The 17,370-nt window shown below is 36.0% G+C and overlaps 2 protein-coding genes and 2 pseudogenes across 4 annotated transcripts; 2 read left to right on the forward strand and 2 right to left on the reverse strand.

The window, feature by feature from the left end:
• The first annotated feature begins 1,999 nt into the window (after nucleotides 1-1,999).
• LOC147946265 (zinc finger BED domain-containing protein DAYSLEEPER-like) lies at nucleotides 2,000-6,086 on the forward strand (annotated as a pseudogene).
• Nucleotides 6,087-6,680: 594 nt separating this feature from the next.
• LOC104782182 (protein RALF-like 25 pseudogene) lies at nucleotides 6,681-7,098 on the reverse strand (annotated as a pseudogene).
• A 4,863-nt stretch (nucleotides 7,099-11,961) lies between these two features.
• On the forward strand, nucleotides 11,962-14,085 carry LOC104782183 (origin of replication complex subunit 2-like). Of its 3 annotated transcripts, none has more exons than XM_010507044.3 (6): nucleotides 11,962-12,171; nucleotides 12,263-12,397; nucleotides 12,482-12,588; nucleotides 12,869-13,001; nucleotides 13,103-13,394; nucleotides 13,558-14,085. In XM_010507044.3, the coding sequence occupies exons 2-6, from the start codon at nucleotides 12,263-12,265 to the stop codon at nucleotides 13,983-13,985; spliced, it is 1,095 nt and encodes a 364-aa protein (XP_010505346.2). In that variant the 5' UTR covers nucleotides 11,962-12,171; the 3' UTR covers nucleotides 13,986-14,085. The 3 variants fall into 3 exon arrangements, with proteins under 3 accessions (XP_010505346.2, XP_087367067.1, XP_019100481.2); XM_087510941.1 differs by having other exon boundaries at nucleotides 12,048-12,171; nucleotides 12,689-13,001; XM_019244936.2 differs by having other exon boundaries at nucleotides 12,066-12,397.
• Nucleotides 14,086-14,095: 10 nt separating this feature from the next.
• LOC104782184 (uncharacterized) lies at nucleotides 14,096-16,529 on the reverse strand. Its single transcript, XM_010507045.3, has one exon. It carries the CDS (start codon nucleotides 15,819-15,821, stop codon nucleotides 14,337-14,339), a length of 1,485 nt encoding a protein of 494 aa, XP_010505347.2. The 5' UTR covers nucleotides 15,822-16,529; the 3' UTR covers nucleotides 14,096-14,336.
• Nucleotides 16,530-17,370: the final 841 nt, after the last annotated feature.

Raw genomic sequence — 17,370 nt, forward strand, 5'->3', positions numbered from 1 at the left:
ATTAAAATATTTTTAAACAACATTTATTTAGTAAAAAAACAATAAATTTGATGGTTTAAAAGGTATAACCACTATCTTAAAAATGAGTAAGTGGCTCTTAGAAAGAAATTAATGGTAATCTTTTCCTTATCTCGTGTCTCCATCATCAGTCCATCGGACCCGAACTGGTTGAGTGTAATATACAAAGTCTTTTGTTTTTCTTAGGTCTAATTTTTTAATGTATAAAATGTGTATTTGCCGTCAATTACGAAAGAGTAGTTTGAGTCCACTCACGACAGTCCACTGTCCACTACTAGTCTACTACTTCTCCGTTCATATATGCATAATGCAATATATTCGTAAATATCTCCTCGATCGTGTACAGTTTGAGAAAAAAAGTATTACGTCTTCTTGAATTTTAAGAAAACGGCGGGTACTTCTTTAAGGTAAAATCTTGCGCAGGACACGAATAATTCACTCTGTTACGATCGAACGTTCTGTATACAAAGTAACAAACACGTCGAATTAATCATTCTTCGTTCATGGTGCGTCGATCATGTTTCTTTGTTGGTACCGTAAATCAATATTCTTGAATTGTGATAACTAATTATCGTAAATATGCGAATATCCAGATCACGGAACTGAGTAAACGACAAAATATCCCATAATCGACTCAAACAGTCAAACCTTTGTTTCAGTAAGGCGAAAGCTTATTGGGGTATATACATCGCTCCAAACTAATTTGCTTTAGCCACTAATTAAAAGTATCTTTGACTTTGTGCCAACAACTATTTTGTTATACTACGTAGTAGTACCCTATATTTTAAGCACTCTGGCTCTTAATTGGAAACGTGTCGAATCCTATAGTATGTACTATGTACACCCAAAGAAAATTAAACAAATGATTATAACAAAAAAAGGCATTAAAATATATTATGTATATATAGTTAAACCAAGCAGAGCCGTGTCTCGTTTTTGTAAATAGAAAGTAAGCAAAGCAAACTTCCGACAAGAGCGACTAAACTTGAACCGGGTCTTCCATATGAAATAATTTCGATTATTTAGTTTTGCGAGTAAGAGAACTTGTAATATTTGAGGAAGCATCTGAAATATTAACATTCAAAAAGCGTCTAAACACATGTCCATAATACGTCGTTACCTAGGCATCATCAATCTTTCATAAATGAGGTCTAACGGTCGCTTGTCTTTATCAGCTTATACCGTATACGTTATTTGCAATCATACTACTTTGTTAAACGATTCCTCCGTGTTGCAGCTAGCATACCATTGCACTGTTTTCTTTTTTGGGCTCAATCCCCACCATCATCTTCATCTATATATGTTATCTCTCGATGCAAACAGTTTATATCCATGGGTACTTTGTCTCAACTTTGCAATCCCCATCAGCACATTCCGATTTTAGCTATAGGCTACAACCTCAAAAAAAAACCACAAATTTTAGATCCCCACAGTACTGCAGCTCATTAAGCTTTTCCATCAGGCTAATTGATGAATCTTTAATGACATAAATAAAACTACGCTATCAACAAACCAAGTCAAAATATGGCTACAACAAACTACACATGTATGATCGAACTTGGATCTCTAGCGGTGACTTTGTAGACCATAATACTCTTATAATTTATTTAGTAATTCTAAATTCGAAGATGATTTAGCCATTAACTCAATGCTCACATATAATTTATTTGTTTAGTAATTCTAAAATACAAGTAAACTAAAATACAAATTTATTTGGTCATTAACTCAATGCTCACATATAATTTAGCCATTAGTTATTAAGTTTGCGATACCATATTTATTTTACCCAATATTTAGCCATTAACTCAATGCTCACATATAATTTCTAAGTTTGCGATACAATATAATTTCTAATTTCTAAGAGATGATTTCTAGTTCATCTTACCCAATAGCAAACTTGTATTTTATGCAAGTATGAGCGATTAATTGTTAGCTGAGAGATCATGAAAATTCTAGTGATCAAATTATTTTGCAAATAGTAGAAAATATGAAGGAGAAATTTGATAAATATTGGAAAGAATTCAGTGACATACTTGCAATTGTTGTAGTTCTTGATCCAAGATTGAAATTTCCATTTCTGGAATATTGTTACAATACTTTAGATCCTTCAACCAGAAAGTCAAACTTGGCTATGTTCGAAGCAAAATAGTTAAACTTTTTAAAGCTTACTAGAAAAACACACAAGCAACATTACTGCAACCACTTCACAAGTTTCACAAAAGAGCGTTCCTTTTGGATATGATGTAATTATATTCTCTACTTTATCTTTGCTTTTCTCCATGACTATTGTTTACGTTCTTATTTAAGTATAGTCTCTTTTAATCACGTATGATCTGATTGCTTTAAGTCTCTTTTACTTGTTTGTTGGATATTAAAGTGGCAACGTTGTGACTTAACTAGTGTTTCTGTGTGTATTGTCTCAGGGGTATTGATACTAGGATTTTTGTATGTCCAAGCAGGTTCAATTAACCTTATGTGTTATAGTACTTAAGGTGTCAATCCAAATGGGATATTGCTAGCAATCAAGATGCAATCAAGCAATCACAAGTCAAGCCAATTCAAAAAGAGTGTTTGTTTAACAATCCTAGAATGATCAAAATGCAAAACGGAAATGAGTCACAGAACTAGAAACGAAAATGTATGACAAGAAGCGAACAAGAATAAGTGAAACCGAAAACGATTCTAAGCATGAACTAAACAACAAGAAACGAAACAGTCTCAGGAATGCAATAAAAATCAGAAAGAAAGAAGTCCTAAGGATGGAAGTAATTGATGTCGGTGGAGTATCCTAGTCTATAGAGTGTTTAACATGTCACAAGTAAACCATCCCTAAACAATGAACATCACTTCTTAGCTAATCTAATCGCTTGACAGAAGCTACTCAAACTCAACCACTTCCAAACCTAGCTCTCGCTAGAGAAACATGATCAAGCATGGCATGAAAAACAAGTTCATTCACGTCAACAAACATCCTAGACAACTAATCTCTTAGGCTAGGAATGTAAGTCTCTGGCACTAGTTGGTTAGACATTTCATCGAACACCTTATGGGCGTGGAAATGTCTAAGACCTAGTTCCAATTGATCAGAGAGAAATTAGTATTTCTAACTTTAGTCCAGAAGGGAGTCATACAAATCCAAGCTTAAACACCCTACATACTAAGATCCTCCGCCTAATCTATCCCATCCTCAAGAACTACCACACTACTCGGATCTAGAAATCATCATCAACGATACCAAATTATAAAACATTGAATCAAGCATCATTAGATAGATAAAAATAAGATGAACAACTTGTAATAGAAATCCAATGCAAAAACCCAATAAGATCAAAAATACCTTAAGGAAAAGAACAATACGAGATAAAAGATGTCTTCAGCCACGACTTAACAAAACCTATTTATAGTAAAAACATGTAAATCCCTAAAACTTAAAACGACAAGGTGAAGAGTTGGTTTGGGAATCTCCTGAAGCGTGTATGACGAAACGTCTTCCTGACATGTGTGAACGAGTCGGTGTGCGTCTAGTGGCTCGATCCAGATGGCTCAATTGAGGTCGAGTGATGCGTGTTGAGGTTGGCTCGAGCGAGGTCGACTGGGTGGAGTGGAGGGGTGTTGGCTCGAACCAGAGTGGTGTTGGCTCGATCTAGAGTGGTTTTGGCTCGAGCTGGGTGTTTACGCATCCACTAAAACAATGATAACTCTTGAACTACACCTCCGATTGGCTTGAAATAAACGGCTTTGGAAAGATGACTCAATTCCCTACAACTTTGATGGAGACGCCGAAAGCTAAATCCCACTCGAGTGGAACGGCTCGAACGGGGTGTTGGAGAGTGGCTCGAACGGCGGGTCGGAGAATGGCTCGAACGGTGGGTTGGAGAGCGGCTCAAACGGCGGGTTGGAGAGTGGCTCGAAGGGCGGGTCGAGTGATGCGTTTCCGACGTCCCCTAGATACCTGAAATACTCTGAAATGCACAATGTATGCGAGGATGATGCAAGAACTACCTAAACTTGCAAAGTGTATATAAAAGACTAGAAAATGATGCAAAACAATGAGTCATCCTAACTAAATGCATGATAAATATATGCTATGGAGAGACAAAATATAAACATATCATGTATGTTATTCTTACATTTCTCAAAAGAGTGGTGGTAGTGGAAAATCACCTTTAGAGACATATTTGGATGAACCGGTGTTAGATATGGTTTCATTTAGGAGAATGAATCTGATTGCCTATTGGAAAGACAACGCAAGTCGGTTTAAAGAGTTAGCATCAGTGACATGTGATGTCTTAAGTATTCTAATCACAACGGTTGCATCAGAATCATCCTTTAGCATTGGTAGTCGTGTTCTCAACAAGTATAGGAGTTGTCTTTTATCAACAAATGTCCAAGCTTTGATATATGCAAGAAATTGGTTTAGGAGATTTCAAGAAATTGGTAAGAATTCTACCTTTTTTGCATATAGTATTTGTAGTTAATGAATTTCTAGGTGAGTTCTGAATTTGCTTTGAATATTTTAGGTGATGAGTTCAATTTTGTGGACGAGAAATGAGCTATTGTCGCTATTTAAGTTTGGCTTTGTATTGTTGACTTTGCTACTAAATTTGGTTATGTATTGTTCTTTTGGATTTTAATCGTTTTGTGTTGTTGACTTTGTATTGTGTTTTGTTGACTTTGCTACTAAATTTGGCTTTGAATTGTTGACTTTGCTACTAAAGTTGGTTAAGTCTCATTAGTTTTGCTTAGTCATTATATTCAGTAAACTAAATTTCTTAAATTATACAAATAGAAATTGTTATTTTAAATTATATACATTAATTTTTAAATCTCATTTAATAAGAGAAAAAAAATATGGACTGTCCATGGACAAGACCATTTGGACACAGACCTGTTTTGGATCATTGTCATTATGATCTATCCAAATTTCGCCCATAAAAAAAAATTGTTCATCTGGACACACCCAATGATCGTTGGTCCGTCCATTTGACAGTTCTACCCATGTGAGACACAAGGTGGTAATAAAGTACCTGAGTAAGACCGGTGGTGGAAGCTAGCAGCAGAGTGGTTTCCATGAGGCATCAGCGTCTGAACAATTAAAAACAATGGCATCAAAGGCCACAAAATTTACAACAGCCAAAAACACAATCCAAAATTTACTAAATCATCAGAGAATAGCGAAGACGTCTCACCCTCGAAGAAGAAACAATGATTTGGAGTCGTCAATTAGAGTTTTATTACTTATAAATGATGCACATCGTCAATGGGCCTTCTTTTAGCTCATTTATGTTATTGGAACAACAAAAAGTAAAATCTTGTTTTGTAAAATGAATTTTAGGTTTCACTCCCCTAAGCTCATTTTTGCTTTGATTTAGTTAATAAAACAATTAATCTTTTACCTAAATAATTGCTTTAATGAATTTTGAAATCTTACCAGTTTGGTAATACACTTTTGATTTTTTTTTTCACTATATATGTTTATATACTTATTTAAGCATAAAACAATGTTGTTAAAATTTAATCATACTATCATGTGGCATATTACAAAAAAATTCATTACATTTTAATTAAATAACTAACAAAAGAAAATTTTATATTGGTTTATAAAATAATATAAAAAAAAATTCAAAATTATTTACATATTTTATTTATAAGGAAAAAGAGGAAAATGTTCAAGGAACTTCGGTCTATCATAGAGAAGAGGAGGAGAGTGAAGAATACGATTAAATGAGTTTATCAAGAGGGATGAGGCAGAGGGGGTTTCTATCACTCAAGAAGATCTCTTTGGTTGGGCTAAGAAGCTCGACAAGTTCGGAAAACATAAACACGCTTGCCAGGTACGTACGTTATAGATGGATCATACTGGATTAATGATTATATATAAAAGAGAATTTGGAATTTTGGAATTAAAACTATTAATGAATGAGAATTAATGTGTGTGTTCCTTGTAGATATATGAGTGGATGGATACAAAGAAAATGACAATTCCTCCGACCGAGCTTGCAAACTATTTAGGTCTTGTTGACAAAACTAAAGGCATAAAGGCAGCAATAGCCTTGTTCGATATATAGAGTGGACCCAAACTTCGACAGAAAAGACCCTCATGCCAAGAATTTGCCTGCTCACCGGAAGCTTCTGGAATGCACCTACTCCAAGAGAGGCACGCTTCCTAACTACATCTACTATTCCGGATCCTCGTCTTCCTATGTCTTGAGTAGCCCGTCTCGACATACCTCCGGTCCAGCTGTCCTGAGAGGCAAGTCTCGATATTCCGGCGATATAGCTAACCTGATAATCCCGGCCTATTTTCCACCTCCCTTTAGTCGAAGCCCATCAGACAAATAACTTTTGCAGCTGATAAGTTTGGATGATCGTGGCGGAATAATTTACAACATAAGTTTGGTGAGTAGTGTATTAATGAATAAAAAAGCACAGGTTTCCAGAATTTAGCTCTTGGATCTTTTTTTCTTTTTAACTTTAAAATCGTTGTATCTTCCTTGTTTGAACTGTGTTTCTGTGTTCATCTGTATAATGTCATCTCTTGATGCAATCTATTTTATCTCTATGGCACTTATCAACTTTATGAATTCTTAGAAAAATTCACATTCGATTTTAGCTTATAAGCTGAGAACCATATATGGATTTTCGTTACTATGACACATGAATTTATTAAGTTCAAATTAAAACCCCGTTAGCATATCACCGCCAATACTGAAGATCAATCATGTGAAATGTTTTGAAGTACATAACACCATAAATAATATGACTTATATGGTGGCATATGTTACATAAAATATATCATTAGATCTCATGCTTAGGACAGCCATTACGGATCATGTCGGCGGCATCGGTTGATTTTGGTGCAGCCACGTGTATATTTGTGAACCGGGGTACGGGGTTTATGTGGCTGTTGATGACATCCTGGGGGAGGATTAGGACGTGAACATCGGTTGAGGTTCAGATATTTCTTCTTCGGTTCGTTAGCCTCAACTCCTCCTGCAATCAAGATGCTAAAAATCACCAACAAGATTATTATAAATGTCTTCATTATTTGTTGTTCTTTTCTTTTTCCTCCTCGTTGGTGATTTCAAATATTGTTTAAAAAAGTGAGATGTGGATATGGGTACATATAGAGCTTAGAGGAGACGCTAATTTTAGCGAATCCAGATTTGAAAAAAAGTCTGATTCTGTTGGATATGAAACATGGTTTTTGGAGATGTTTTTTCGGGATTCCATTGCTTTAATTTAGAGAAAATTTTCTTTAAATAAATTGATTCTTTCGAATTCTTTGATTAAGTTTTGAGTTTTCCAATCTATATTAATATTTTCACATTGATAAAGAAAACATGAAGTTGGAAACTGTTTACATTCAATGTCATTGTAATTAATCTTTTTTAAATAATTAAAAATTAAATCACACACACACACAAAAAAAAAGACAATTGTAAAAATCAATATTTGCATATAGCGTATAACCCAAAAAATCAAATTAAAATTCTTCATTCATTTATTTCCATAATTTTATCATATTAACACTAGTCTATATCTCTAATACTCCGAAATCTCCTCCACACTAATTTCGCATCTGATTAGAAAATTAAACATGCTATCGAATATCCATATATATCCGGAAATATATTCGATTTATAATTTATGATCAATTAAATTAATGTAAGGTGATTTTTGTTAACAATTATTCTCCCTAATCTCGACTTTCCAAAACAATCGGACCAAGTTATGTTCATTCCAACAATAATTTGTACCAAATCTAGAGAATATGCCTTATGTTTTCTATAATTTATTTATGCAATAAATATTGAATATTAACATTTATTTCAAATTGCTATATTTTCTAAATTTAAAGTTTGCTCACCAAATTTTCTCGATTACTAACAAACATAATCCTAACCATATGCTACATGTATAAATAATCTAACAATAGACCAAAAAAACAAAAAACAAAACCAGCACATTAAAGTTTAATCTTTGTTAACATTTCGTAGCTCCATATTCTTTGTTTATGTTTTAATATTCTGTTCTAAGCTGATTTACCTTTTTCTGATTTGTCAGAAAGCCGTCGGGTGATGAACTTAACGATATTGACGAGACTTAAAGAAAACCAAAATGGTGAGAGCGATTCTATTCATTATTATCTTTATTTTAGGTTTATGATTATGTCTTGATGAGATACATGTTTTGTGACACTGCAGCATGAGATAAAGCATGCGGGACTCAATGGATGGGGACGATACAACATTGTCGGATGGAGATAGATCCAACCAAATTCGTAGCATACCACTTAAAACGAAATCAAAATGTCTATTGTGCACCACCAAAACAACATGACAGTTAGAAAAAGGATGTGGATGAGTGGTCTAGCCACATCATAACGAGGTGCAAAGTCCTGAAGTATATAGTGTATTTTAAATCTTTTAGTTAAATAACTCGAGTTAAAATCTAGTTGTTTTGATAATTATATAATCATCGTAAATATGCGAATATCCAGATCACGAAACTGAGTAAAGACAAAATGTCCCATAATCGACTCAAACCTTTGTTTCATACATCGCTCCACTGGCATTGGGATAATTTGCTTAAGCCACTAAATAGATAAAATAGCTAATCAAAACTTGAAAAGTATCGATCTTTGACTTTGTGCCAACAATGATTTTGTTTGTTATACTAGTACCCTGGCTTTTATAATTGGAAACGTGTCGAACCCTATAGTATTTAGTTATGTACACGCAAAAAATATATATATACAAATTAAAGATGGTTGTATACTGAAAAATAAACAAATTCTTTCATTCATTCAAAACCATTAAAACCATTTTTTTTAAAACACTAACAACAGCTGGGAGATCTCAAGCTCCTGAAGTTTTCAAACAAACCCTAAGAACGAACGATTTACAAAAATCCGATTACATAGTAGGAAACAATTAAAACACCAAATCCATACAAAGTTCGTCCTTGCCTCTTCAAGGCATAAAACAACATCCATGATCCATCTCCGTAAAGTTTTCCGACGAGGCATGCTCACTAAAACCGAATAATTAACAGCATCACGAATCAATAGTTTAAATTAAAATCCAAAATTAGTACATACAGTAAAACCGGAAGACAAAAAACATTCGTTTTTAAAGCAAACCAAAACCAGAATCTTAACAAAAACGATAACCAATCATCAATCAATCAACATTAAAGTGAACTGTTTAGGGTTTTGACAATGGTGACTTGTGAGAGAGTGAGACAATGAACTTCCGCCGCATTGTGATGGTATCCGGTTCACATTTCTTGAAGAGGGTCTGTACGACGGTGGCTGCTCCGGCGTCGTCTAGCGTCGAGAATTCTCACCTCTGGAGGCGGAGCTGTACAACGTCAAGTTCTCCATTGACGGCGGCTGGCGTCAAGGCTGATCTATTCGTGAAAACGATGGATATTCGGGTTCTGCTGAGAAGGCGAAGGTGACAGCCAGAGAGCAGAGGAAGAAGAGGAAAATGTTCAAGGAACTTCGGGCTATCATAGAGAAGAAGGGGAGGGGAGTGAAGAATACGTTAAATGAGTTTACCAAGAGGGAGGAGGCAGAGGGTGTTTCCGTCACTCAAGAAGATCTCTTTGGTTGGGCTAAGCAGGTCGACAAGTTCGGAAAACACATACACGCGTGCCAGGTATTACGTACGTTAGATGGATCATACTGGATTATATATAAGAAAGAATTTGATTTTGGAACTAAAACGAATGAATGAATGAAAATGTGTGTGTTTCTTTGTAGATATATGAGTGGATGGATAGAAAGAAAATGACATTTCCTTCGACCGAGCTTGCAAACTATTTAGGTCTTGTTGACAAAACTAAAGGCCTATTGGCAGCTATAGCCTTGTTCCAGAGAGTAGAACCAAACTTCGACAGAAATGACCCTCATGCCAAGAATTTGACTGCTTACCGGAAGATTTTGGAATGCTCCCACTCCCAGAGAGGAAACTACAGCTACTGTGTCTTGAGTGGCCGCGCGTTTCGACGTACCTCCGTTCCAGCTGTCCTGAGAGGCAAGTCTCGATATTTCGCCGCTCCAGCTGTCCTGAGAGTCCCGTCCTATTTTCCACATCTCTTTCGCCGAATCCCATCAAACAAATAACTTTTGCAGCTGATATGGATGATCGTGGCGGAATAATTTACAACATAGCAATGTCTTAATGAATAAAAGCACAGGTTTCAGAATTTTACTCTTTAATTCTGAATGGTTGGATCTTCTTTTTCTTTCTCTCCGTTGTTTTGAACTTTGAAATCGTTGTATCTTCTTAGTGTGCATTGCTGTGTGTTTCTGTTCATCTATATAATATCATCTCTTGATGCAATTTATTTATTTCTATGGCGCTTGTCAACTCTGCAATCCATATGATGATAAATTCACATTCGTTTTTTAACTATATAAGCTAAGAAACCACATATGGATTTTCGTTTCAATGCCCATCATCATCTTCATAGCCATTTTCGTTTATGATATCTATCCTTCTTGTCAAGTTTTTAAAACTTTGCAACCATATATGATATAAGATCCTTAAAAATTTAGACAGAGCACACAAACTGGGACAGAGCTAAGAAAAAGATACAGATTGATTCAAAGTTTCCAAAACCATTCATTTATTATGTTATTCATTTATTCGTTATTGCTTTATTGAAATTGCTTGGGTTATTCGCTGTATTAATTGGAGTTAGGGAATATAGATGTATTAAAAAAAAAAACGGGTTGGGTTGTTTCACCAAACGATCATTACATGGCTTCCAAATATACCATATGATCTATGGATTTTTGGTTTTCAGACGTCACAAAACAAAGATCAATTATGTAAAAAGCAAAAAAAACAAAGGAAAACAAATTGATTAGAAAGCCATCGATCTCTTAACTCATTTATTTATTCGTGTGGCATGTATTGTTGTGCCTTAAGCATCGTAATGGATTTGATTAGAGCTACTAATGAAGGGACTCAATATCATTGCAGCAAATCATGGGACACTAGTACTAGAAAAGCTACACGCCAACCAACAATTGGAAAACAAAAGCTAAATCAGTGGAGATAATAAATCAAGTAATACCATGCCAGTTTTCGATTGCGCAATGGCTCCATCAGTTATTGACTCACCTATTGATTGCTACTAAAATTGGTTATGTATTGTTGTTTTGGATTTAATCGCTTTGTATTGTTGTTTTGTTGACTTTGCTACTAAATTTGGTTTTGTACTGTTGACTTTGCTACTAAATTTGGCTTTGTATCGTTGACTTTGCTACTAAATTTAGTTAAGTCTCATTAATTTTGTTTTAGTCATTATATTCAGTAAACTAAATTTCTTAAATTATACAAATAAAATTGTTATTTTTAAATTATACACATTAAATTTTAAATCTCATTTAATAAAATAAGAGAAAAGAAAATATAGACTGTCCATAGGCAAAACAATTTGGACATGGTCTTTATTGGACACAAACCTGTTTTGGATCATTGTCCATTACAGTCTGCCCAAATTTCGCCCATAAAAAAATTGTCCATCTGGAAATCTTAACTATAAGCTAAGAAAACCACATATGGATCATCATCTTCATACCATTTTCTTTGTGCCATTATCAGTTTATATATCTATCCTTCTTGTCAAGTTTTTATAACTTAGATATGATAAGATAATTAAAAATTTAGACCATATATGAGATAAGATCCTTAAAAACAGAGCAAGAAAAAGAAACAGATTCATTCAAAGTTTCCAAAACCATTCAAAACATTCCAAATTAAAAAACACTAACCAAACCAGCTGTTAACCGACGGTTTATAATGTCGATCCGTGTGATTTTGTCAACATAGCATGTAGACCGTTGGATCTTTTGCCATCCGTGTCATATCTGATAATGGAACATGAACCGTTAGATTTAAAATGCCTGTGAAACGACGACGTCGTGTTGTAACCGGGAAACACGAAGAAGAAAAGCGCGGGAAAATCGAGACTGCATCTCATCGTCTTCGTAGGTCAATTTTTGTTGTCTTCTCCGCCTGCTAACTAAATCTAATCGTCGAAGTTCTTACCGGCGATCTGATCGGACACAAAATCGAATCCACGAACGATTCGTTGCCGTGATTTTGTTCGTGTAGGTGTCCGGATTTTATAAAGGTGATTTCTCGTTCGATATGGTGAAATTGAGTTATCCATTGCTATGTTGTTAGTTTCGTTCGATTGTTTCATTGTTTTGTTCCAAACGAAGATGGAGGACATTGACGACATAGAAGAAGAAGATGAGTTTGGTTTCTCAAGAAACTACTTTCTGGCAAAAGAATTGGGTGGGGCGAGTAAGCGATCAGCTCACAAGCTCTCTGATATTCATATTGTTGATGAGCAGGTGATTCTTTTTTGGATATTCTCTTCCCAATGTATGCTTTTTTGGTGATAAACTGATGGAGAAACGTTATGTGTGTGTTTTCAGGAGCTTAGAGAAACATCATCTAATATTGAAATGAAGCACGCTAAAGAGGTTTCTAAGCTTATGAGTGATTACAAGACTATGTACCCAAAGTGGGTCTTTGAGCTCAGGTGAGTAAAAAGGTTCTTTGCTTTTTGAGTTTTGACTTAGCATATGTTATACTCCTCTTTCTTGGATACAAGTTAGAATCTGAAATATCACTTATTGTAGAAACTGTTCAGAGGAATTTAACTTAGACATTGAGCGTGGACCTTCTCCTGTATTTCTTCTCTAGAAGTTAAGAGTCACCTATGCTCCATCTTAGTTTTGCCCGGAATCTGAAATATGTTTCATCCATCTGAATCGTCATACTTTTAGTGTGTCTTCATTTCATTTTGCTGCTACTTACAGGTGTGGCTTTGGCCTTCTAATGTATGGCTTTGGATCTAAGAAAGCTTTAATTGAAGATTTTGCTTCTGCTTCTTTGACTGAGTATTCCGTTGTGGTCATCAACGGCAACCTCCCTTCCGTAAATCTAAAACAGGTTCTCTTTTGTCTGTTTGGATGCAGTATGTTCTTCACAGGTTGGAAAGAAATTCGCTTTAGGTAATAGCAAAATCGTCTTTTCAATGTTTGTAAATTCAGGTTCTTTTAGCATTAGCTGAACTTCTGTCCGAGCTGTTGAAGTCTAGAAGAAAGAGTTCGGGGAGCGTCTCTAAAGGTCAAGAAACATCTCCTTTACGCTCCGTAGATGACATTCTTTCCTTTCTACATGCCCCACAGTCTGAAGATAAAGACTGCTTCATATGCGCTGTTGTCCATAACATTGACGGCCCTGCTCTTAGGGATCCCGAATCACAACAAACTCTTGCCCGGCTTGCTTCCTGTTCGCACATACGTATTGTTGCCTCTATTGACCATGTCAACGCTCCATTATGTAAGCATTACTCTCCATCTTTCTCTGTATATCTTCTGCTAATTGCTCATCATGACTGAGGTCTGTTATCATTATTTATGTTCACTGCCATCTGTCCAATACTTTAAATATCTTCTGTATTGCTTCTTTGTCCTGAGGCGATGTTTCTTGTATCCATTGGCAGTGTGGGATAAGAAAATGGTGCACACTCAGTTTAACTGGCTATGGCACCATGTTCCAACGTTTGCGCCATACAATGTGGAAGGTGTATTCTTTCCATTGGTTCTTGCACAGGGAAGCACAGCCCAAACCGCCAAAACAGCAGCCATTGTCTTACAGAGTTTAACGCCAAACGCTCAGAACGTCTTCAAGATTCTTGCTGAGTACCAACTTTCTCACCCAGATGAAGACGGAATGCCCACTGATGATCTGTATTCAGCCTCTCGAGAACGCTTCTTTGTGAGCAGTCAAGTGACTTTGAACTCACATCTTACGGAATTTAAAGACCACGAACTGGTTAAGACCAAGAGGAACTCTGATGGACAAGAGTGTCTGAATATACCTCTCTCTTCGGATGCACTTCGACAGCTCTTGCTTGATCTCAATCAGTAGCCTTAAACTGTATCTGATATGATTCGTTTTTTATTGCTTGAACGAGCTATTATACTTTGAAATGGTTACATATTTAAACTTAAGAGAATGTTACAGTCAACCCTCAAAGCTTTTACTGTGGTAAATTAGTAATATCTTAAATCATGACAAATTTTCTTTCTTTGTACTGTACAAACACAAATTGAATCAGGGTTGATTCCAACGCATCGTACACACAGCTTGCAATGAGATGAAAAATCCTATTAAAATTTAAAACGCCTATATATGAGTGGCCATTGGCCAATATCAATGAGAGATGACTCCTATAATAAGCTATTACAAACAAAGGAAACTGGACATATGCTTCTCTTTTTATGTCAGCATAAGATCGTTTCCACTGAGATGAGGACGGAGACACACCCGCACCTCATGCTCTTCCGGGCCAGCTCTTAGTTTCGGAACAAGTATCTCAAGAACTGATCCAGGTCCATCATAATACGCTTCAATGTTTGCATCTTCTGGGATCCGGGTTGATAACGGGACCTCTCTGACAAATTCTCCTGGTGGGCAGTGCTCAGAGGCTGGATCAGTCAACTTGAATGTTCTATCATGTCTCTTTATAAAAGGTACACGCGATGTGCTGATGCATGAAACTTTTATGATTCCGTGTGCGAGAGTGTTCCTCCACGAGACTTTAACGCTGTTTAAATCAACAAAAGGAAGGCTGATTATGATCAAGAAGCCTTCTTCATCCTCGTAGATCGTTTTTGCAGCAGTAACAGGTCCATAAACGTTTTTCATGGCTCCACTAAACTCGTTTGACCAATTTGGTAGCTCGTTCTGGTGAGCTTCGATAACAGGAGGTATCGGGTTCACGGTTAAGCAACATTCCTCCTCATGGATCCCATTTGAGAACAAGTCCTTCCTCTTCTTATGGCTTGAGGGAGACAGATCAGTTGCTTCACCATTTGAATGGTTGGATGGTTGAGTTGAGAGATTGAGCCCCGATCCATTGAGTAATTTCTTAGAGTGGCTTGCAGAAGGATTCTTCAAAGACGGTGTATGCCTCTCGAGCTCAAAGTCAGTGTTGGGAAGGTTTCTCCACGAACCAAAGTCACTAGCTTCAGGTGGTATGGTGAAATTCAAATCACGACCCGTAAGCTCCATCCACCTTTTCCTCTCTTCCTCATCAAGACACGTGAGGTTTGGCAAAGGAACAAGCTCAATCCCGTGAACACACTGCGGATTTGACAAACCTCTGTAGTGCTTCCTCTGCATTCTATGAGACCTTACAAAACCTTTTTCAACACTAAATGGAAACAAACGATCCCCTTGTCTCGAATGCCCGTTCATGTAACTCCTCAACTGCATCTTGCCAAGCGCATTCTCAGGTCTTTCCTTAAAAACCCACATATACATGTTCTCCATATCATGCTGAACTAGAAACACATCAAGCTTCAAATCTGACTTGTCAAAACCAGAGATCCCATTGCTATCCCTAACTATTTTCGCCTTTGACTTCTCGTTCAACGCAGGCTTGAAGTAGAAACTGAAGAAAAACCAGGCACCCCACACACTATCAACCCGCTTAGCACATTTCCTCCCAACCTTAGGCACAACACTCATGTAATTCTCAGTCTCATAAGCCTGTGAACCTAACCCAACATCCAAAATGTCACAAGAATCCAAGTTCCAAGGCTGAGGAGGAGGACTTCGCTCAGCTGAGAGAGGCAAATTGATATCAGGAGGGCCAGAAAGAAGAGATTGCCTGTTATTATTCATCTCCAAATCAAGCTCCTCGTGAGAAGAAGCACTAGAATCCATAGACAAGAGAGTCGAAGGATGATGATTCTCCATTGAGTCAAAGACGTTAAACAAAAGTATCTACCTTTTTTCAACTCACACCAGAGACAAATCTCATAACCCCAATAACAATAACAACACTTGCAATTCTCATCTTCCTCTCCTAAAGACAAACACTTTCTAAAAGAGGAACCAAACTACTTAAAATATATACCTAGAACACTCCTTATCTCAATCGAACTCTAAAACACCTAAATTCCCAATCTTTCAGCTGTAATAATTAGTAAACACACAACTCCAATGAGACTAATCGTAAAAACCTATAACAGGAAGCTCCCTAGTCTTCTCAGATACTGATGAATCGTCACAAACCAACAAAGAAAACGGACACTTTTGAAGAAGAGATGCAAAAAAGGAGTTTTTTTTTGGTTCCCTTGTGGAATAAATACAGATAAACATAGAAAGAGGATGAAGCTAAGATGAGCACGATGCAGATGGTATCGTCATCATCGTCGCCAACACAACAAAATCTTGATTTTTTCTTCTTCTTCCTCTTTTTTTTTTTCTAGAGAGAGAGAGGAAGATACGAACCCGACGGAAGTAAACGCCTGCCCTGGATGGCACCGTGGAGACTTTCCTCCGTTACTTAACGGTGACGATGAATAGTTTATTGATACTTTTTGGTTTTGATTACACGCCGTCAACTATGTACAGTCTTGGTTCTAATTTTTTTTTTTTTTTAAGAAATTTATAAAATTTGTTTAAAATATATTTGGTGATAAGAAGAAGAGTATATAAATTATTTTTGGTTTTCAAACTAACAAGTAACAACGTTGGATTTGTGGTAAATAAAAGAAGAACAACATACACTAATACATCGTTGTCTAAATTGTCTTTATCTTTGTGCTCTTTATATGTTCTAACCTTTTTCTCAATCAAACAAAACTTCATGAATTTGATATTATGGATTTTTTTTTTTTTGCCTTGTATAGAACAGATAATCCATGTGATTATCTAATGGGTTAACGTCTCACTACAATATATTTAGGTCATACCAAAACTTGATTTATTTTTCTTTTAACGATATCAAAACTTGACTTTCTTTAGTTTCAAAATTGATATCAAAACTATTAAAACAAAATAAAGTAGAATAATAATAATAATAACTAACAATTTTCAAATATAAGTCATTTAAATCATGAACTTTCAAATGTAGGCTATTTAAACTATGAACTTTCAAATTTAGGTCAATTAAGCAAACATTGTTGAAGCTCATCTAAAACATTAACTTTTATTTACATAAATTTTTAGACATTCTAGTAATTTCCCTGATTGCTAGGACTTGGAGGACTTCTTTGTTACCTTTATGGAAGAGTCTAACCAAAATGTCAACTTGGAGAGATTCAAGAGGGTTTAGGACGTCGACGCCGATGCCGAAGAACATTGTGACCCTGAGGTTGAAATTCATGCTCACAAACTCAAGTATATGAGTATCATCAATTACCAATCTGAGAGCTTCATAGTTCACAGTATTGGTCCTTATGCAAAGGTGAACATCGATCTTAACTTTGATGTGGAGGAGTATGATGATGATGATACTATG

Source organism: Camelina sativa, chromosome 4 (assembly GCF_030686135.1).
Source record: "Camelina sativa cultivar CO46 ecotype springtype chromosome 4, ASM3068613v1".
NCBI lineage: Eukaryota > Viridiplantae > Streptophyta > Magnoliopsida > Brassicales > Brassicaceae > Camelina > Camelina sativa.

Excerpts from the sequence above, each read along its gene's own strand:
- LOC104782184 (XM_010507045.3), bottom strand. The coding sequence starts at position 15,821 with ATGGAGAATCATCATCCTTCGACTCTCTTGTCTATGGATTCTAGTGCT.
- LOC104782183 (XM_019244936.2), top strand. The coding sequence starts at position 12,215 with ATGTTGTTAGTTTCGTTCGATTGTTTCATTGTTTTGTTCCAAACGAAG. Across the intron at positions 12,398-12,481 it reads TTCATATTGTTGATGAGCAG|GAGCTTAGAGAAACATCATC; the intron begins GTGATTCTTTTT and ends GTGTGTTTTCAG. Across the intron at positions 12,589-12,868 it reads AAGTGGGTCTTTGAGCTCAG|GTGTGGCTTTGGCCTTCTAA; the intron begins GTGAGTAAAAAG and ends TGCTACTTACAG.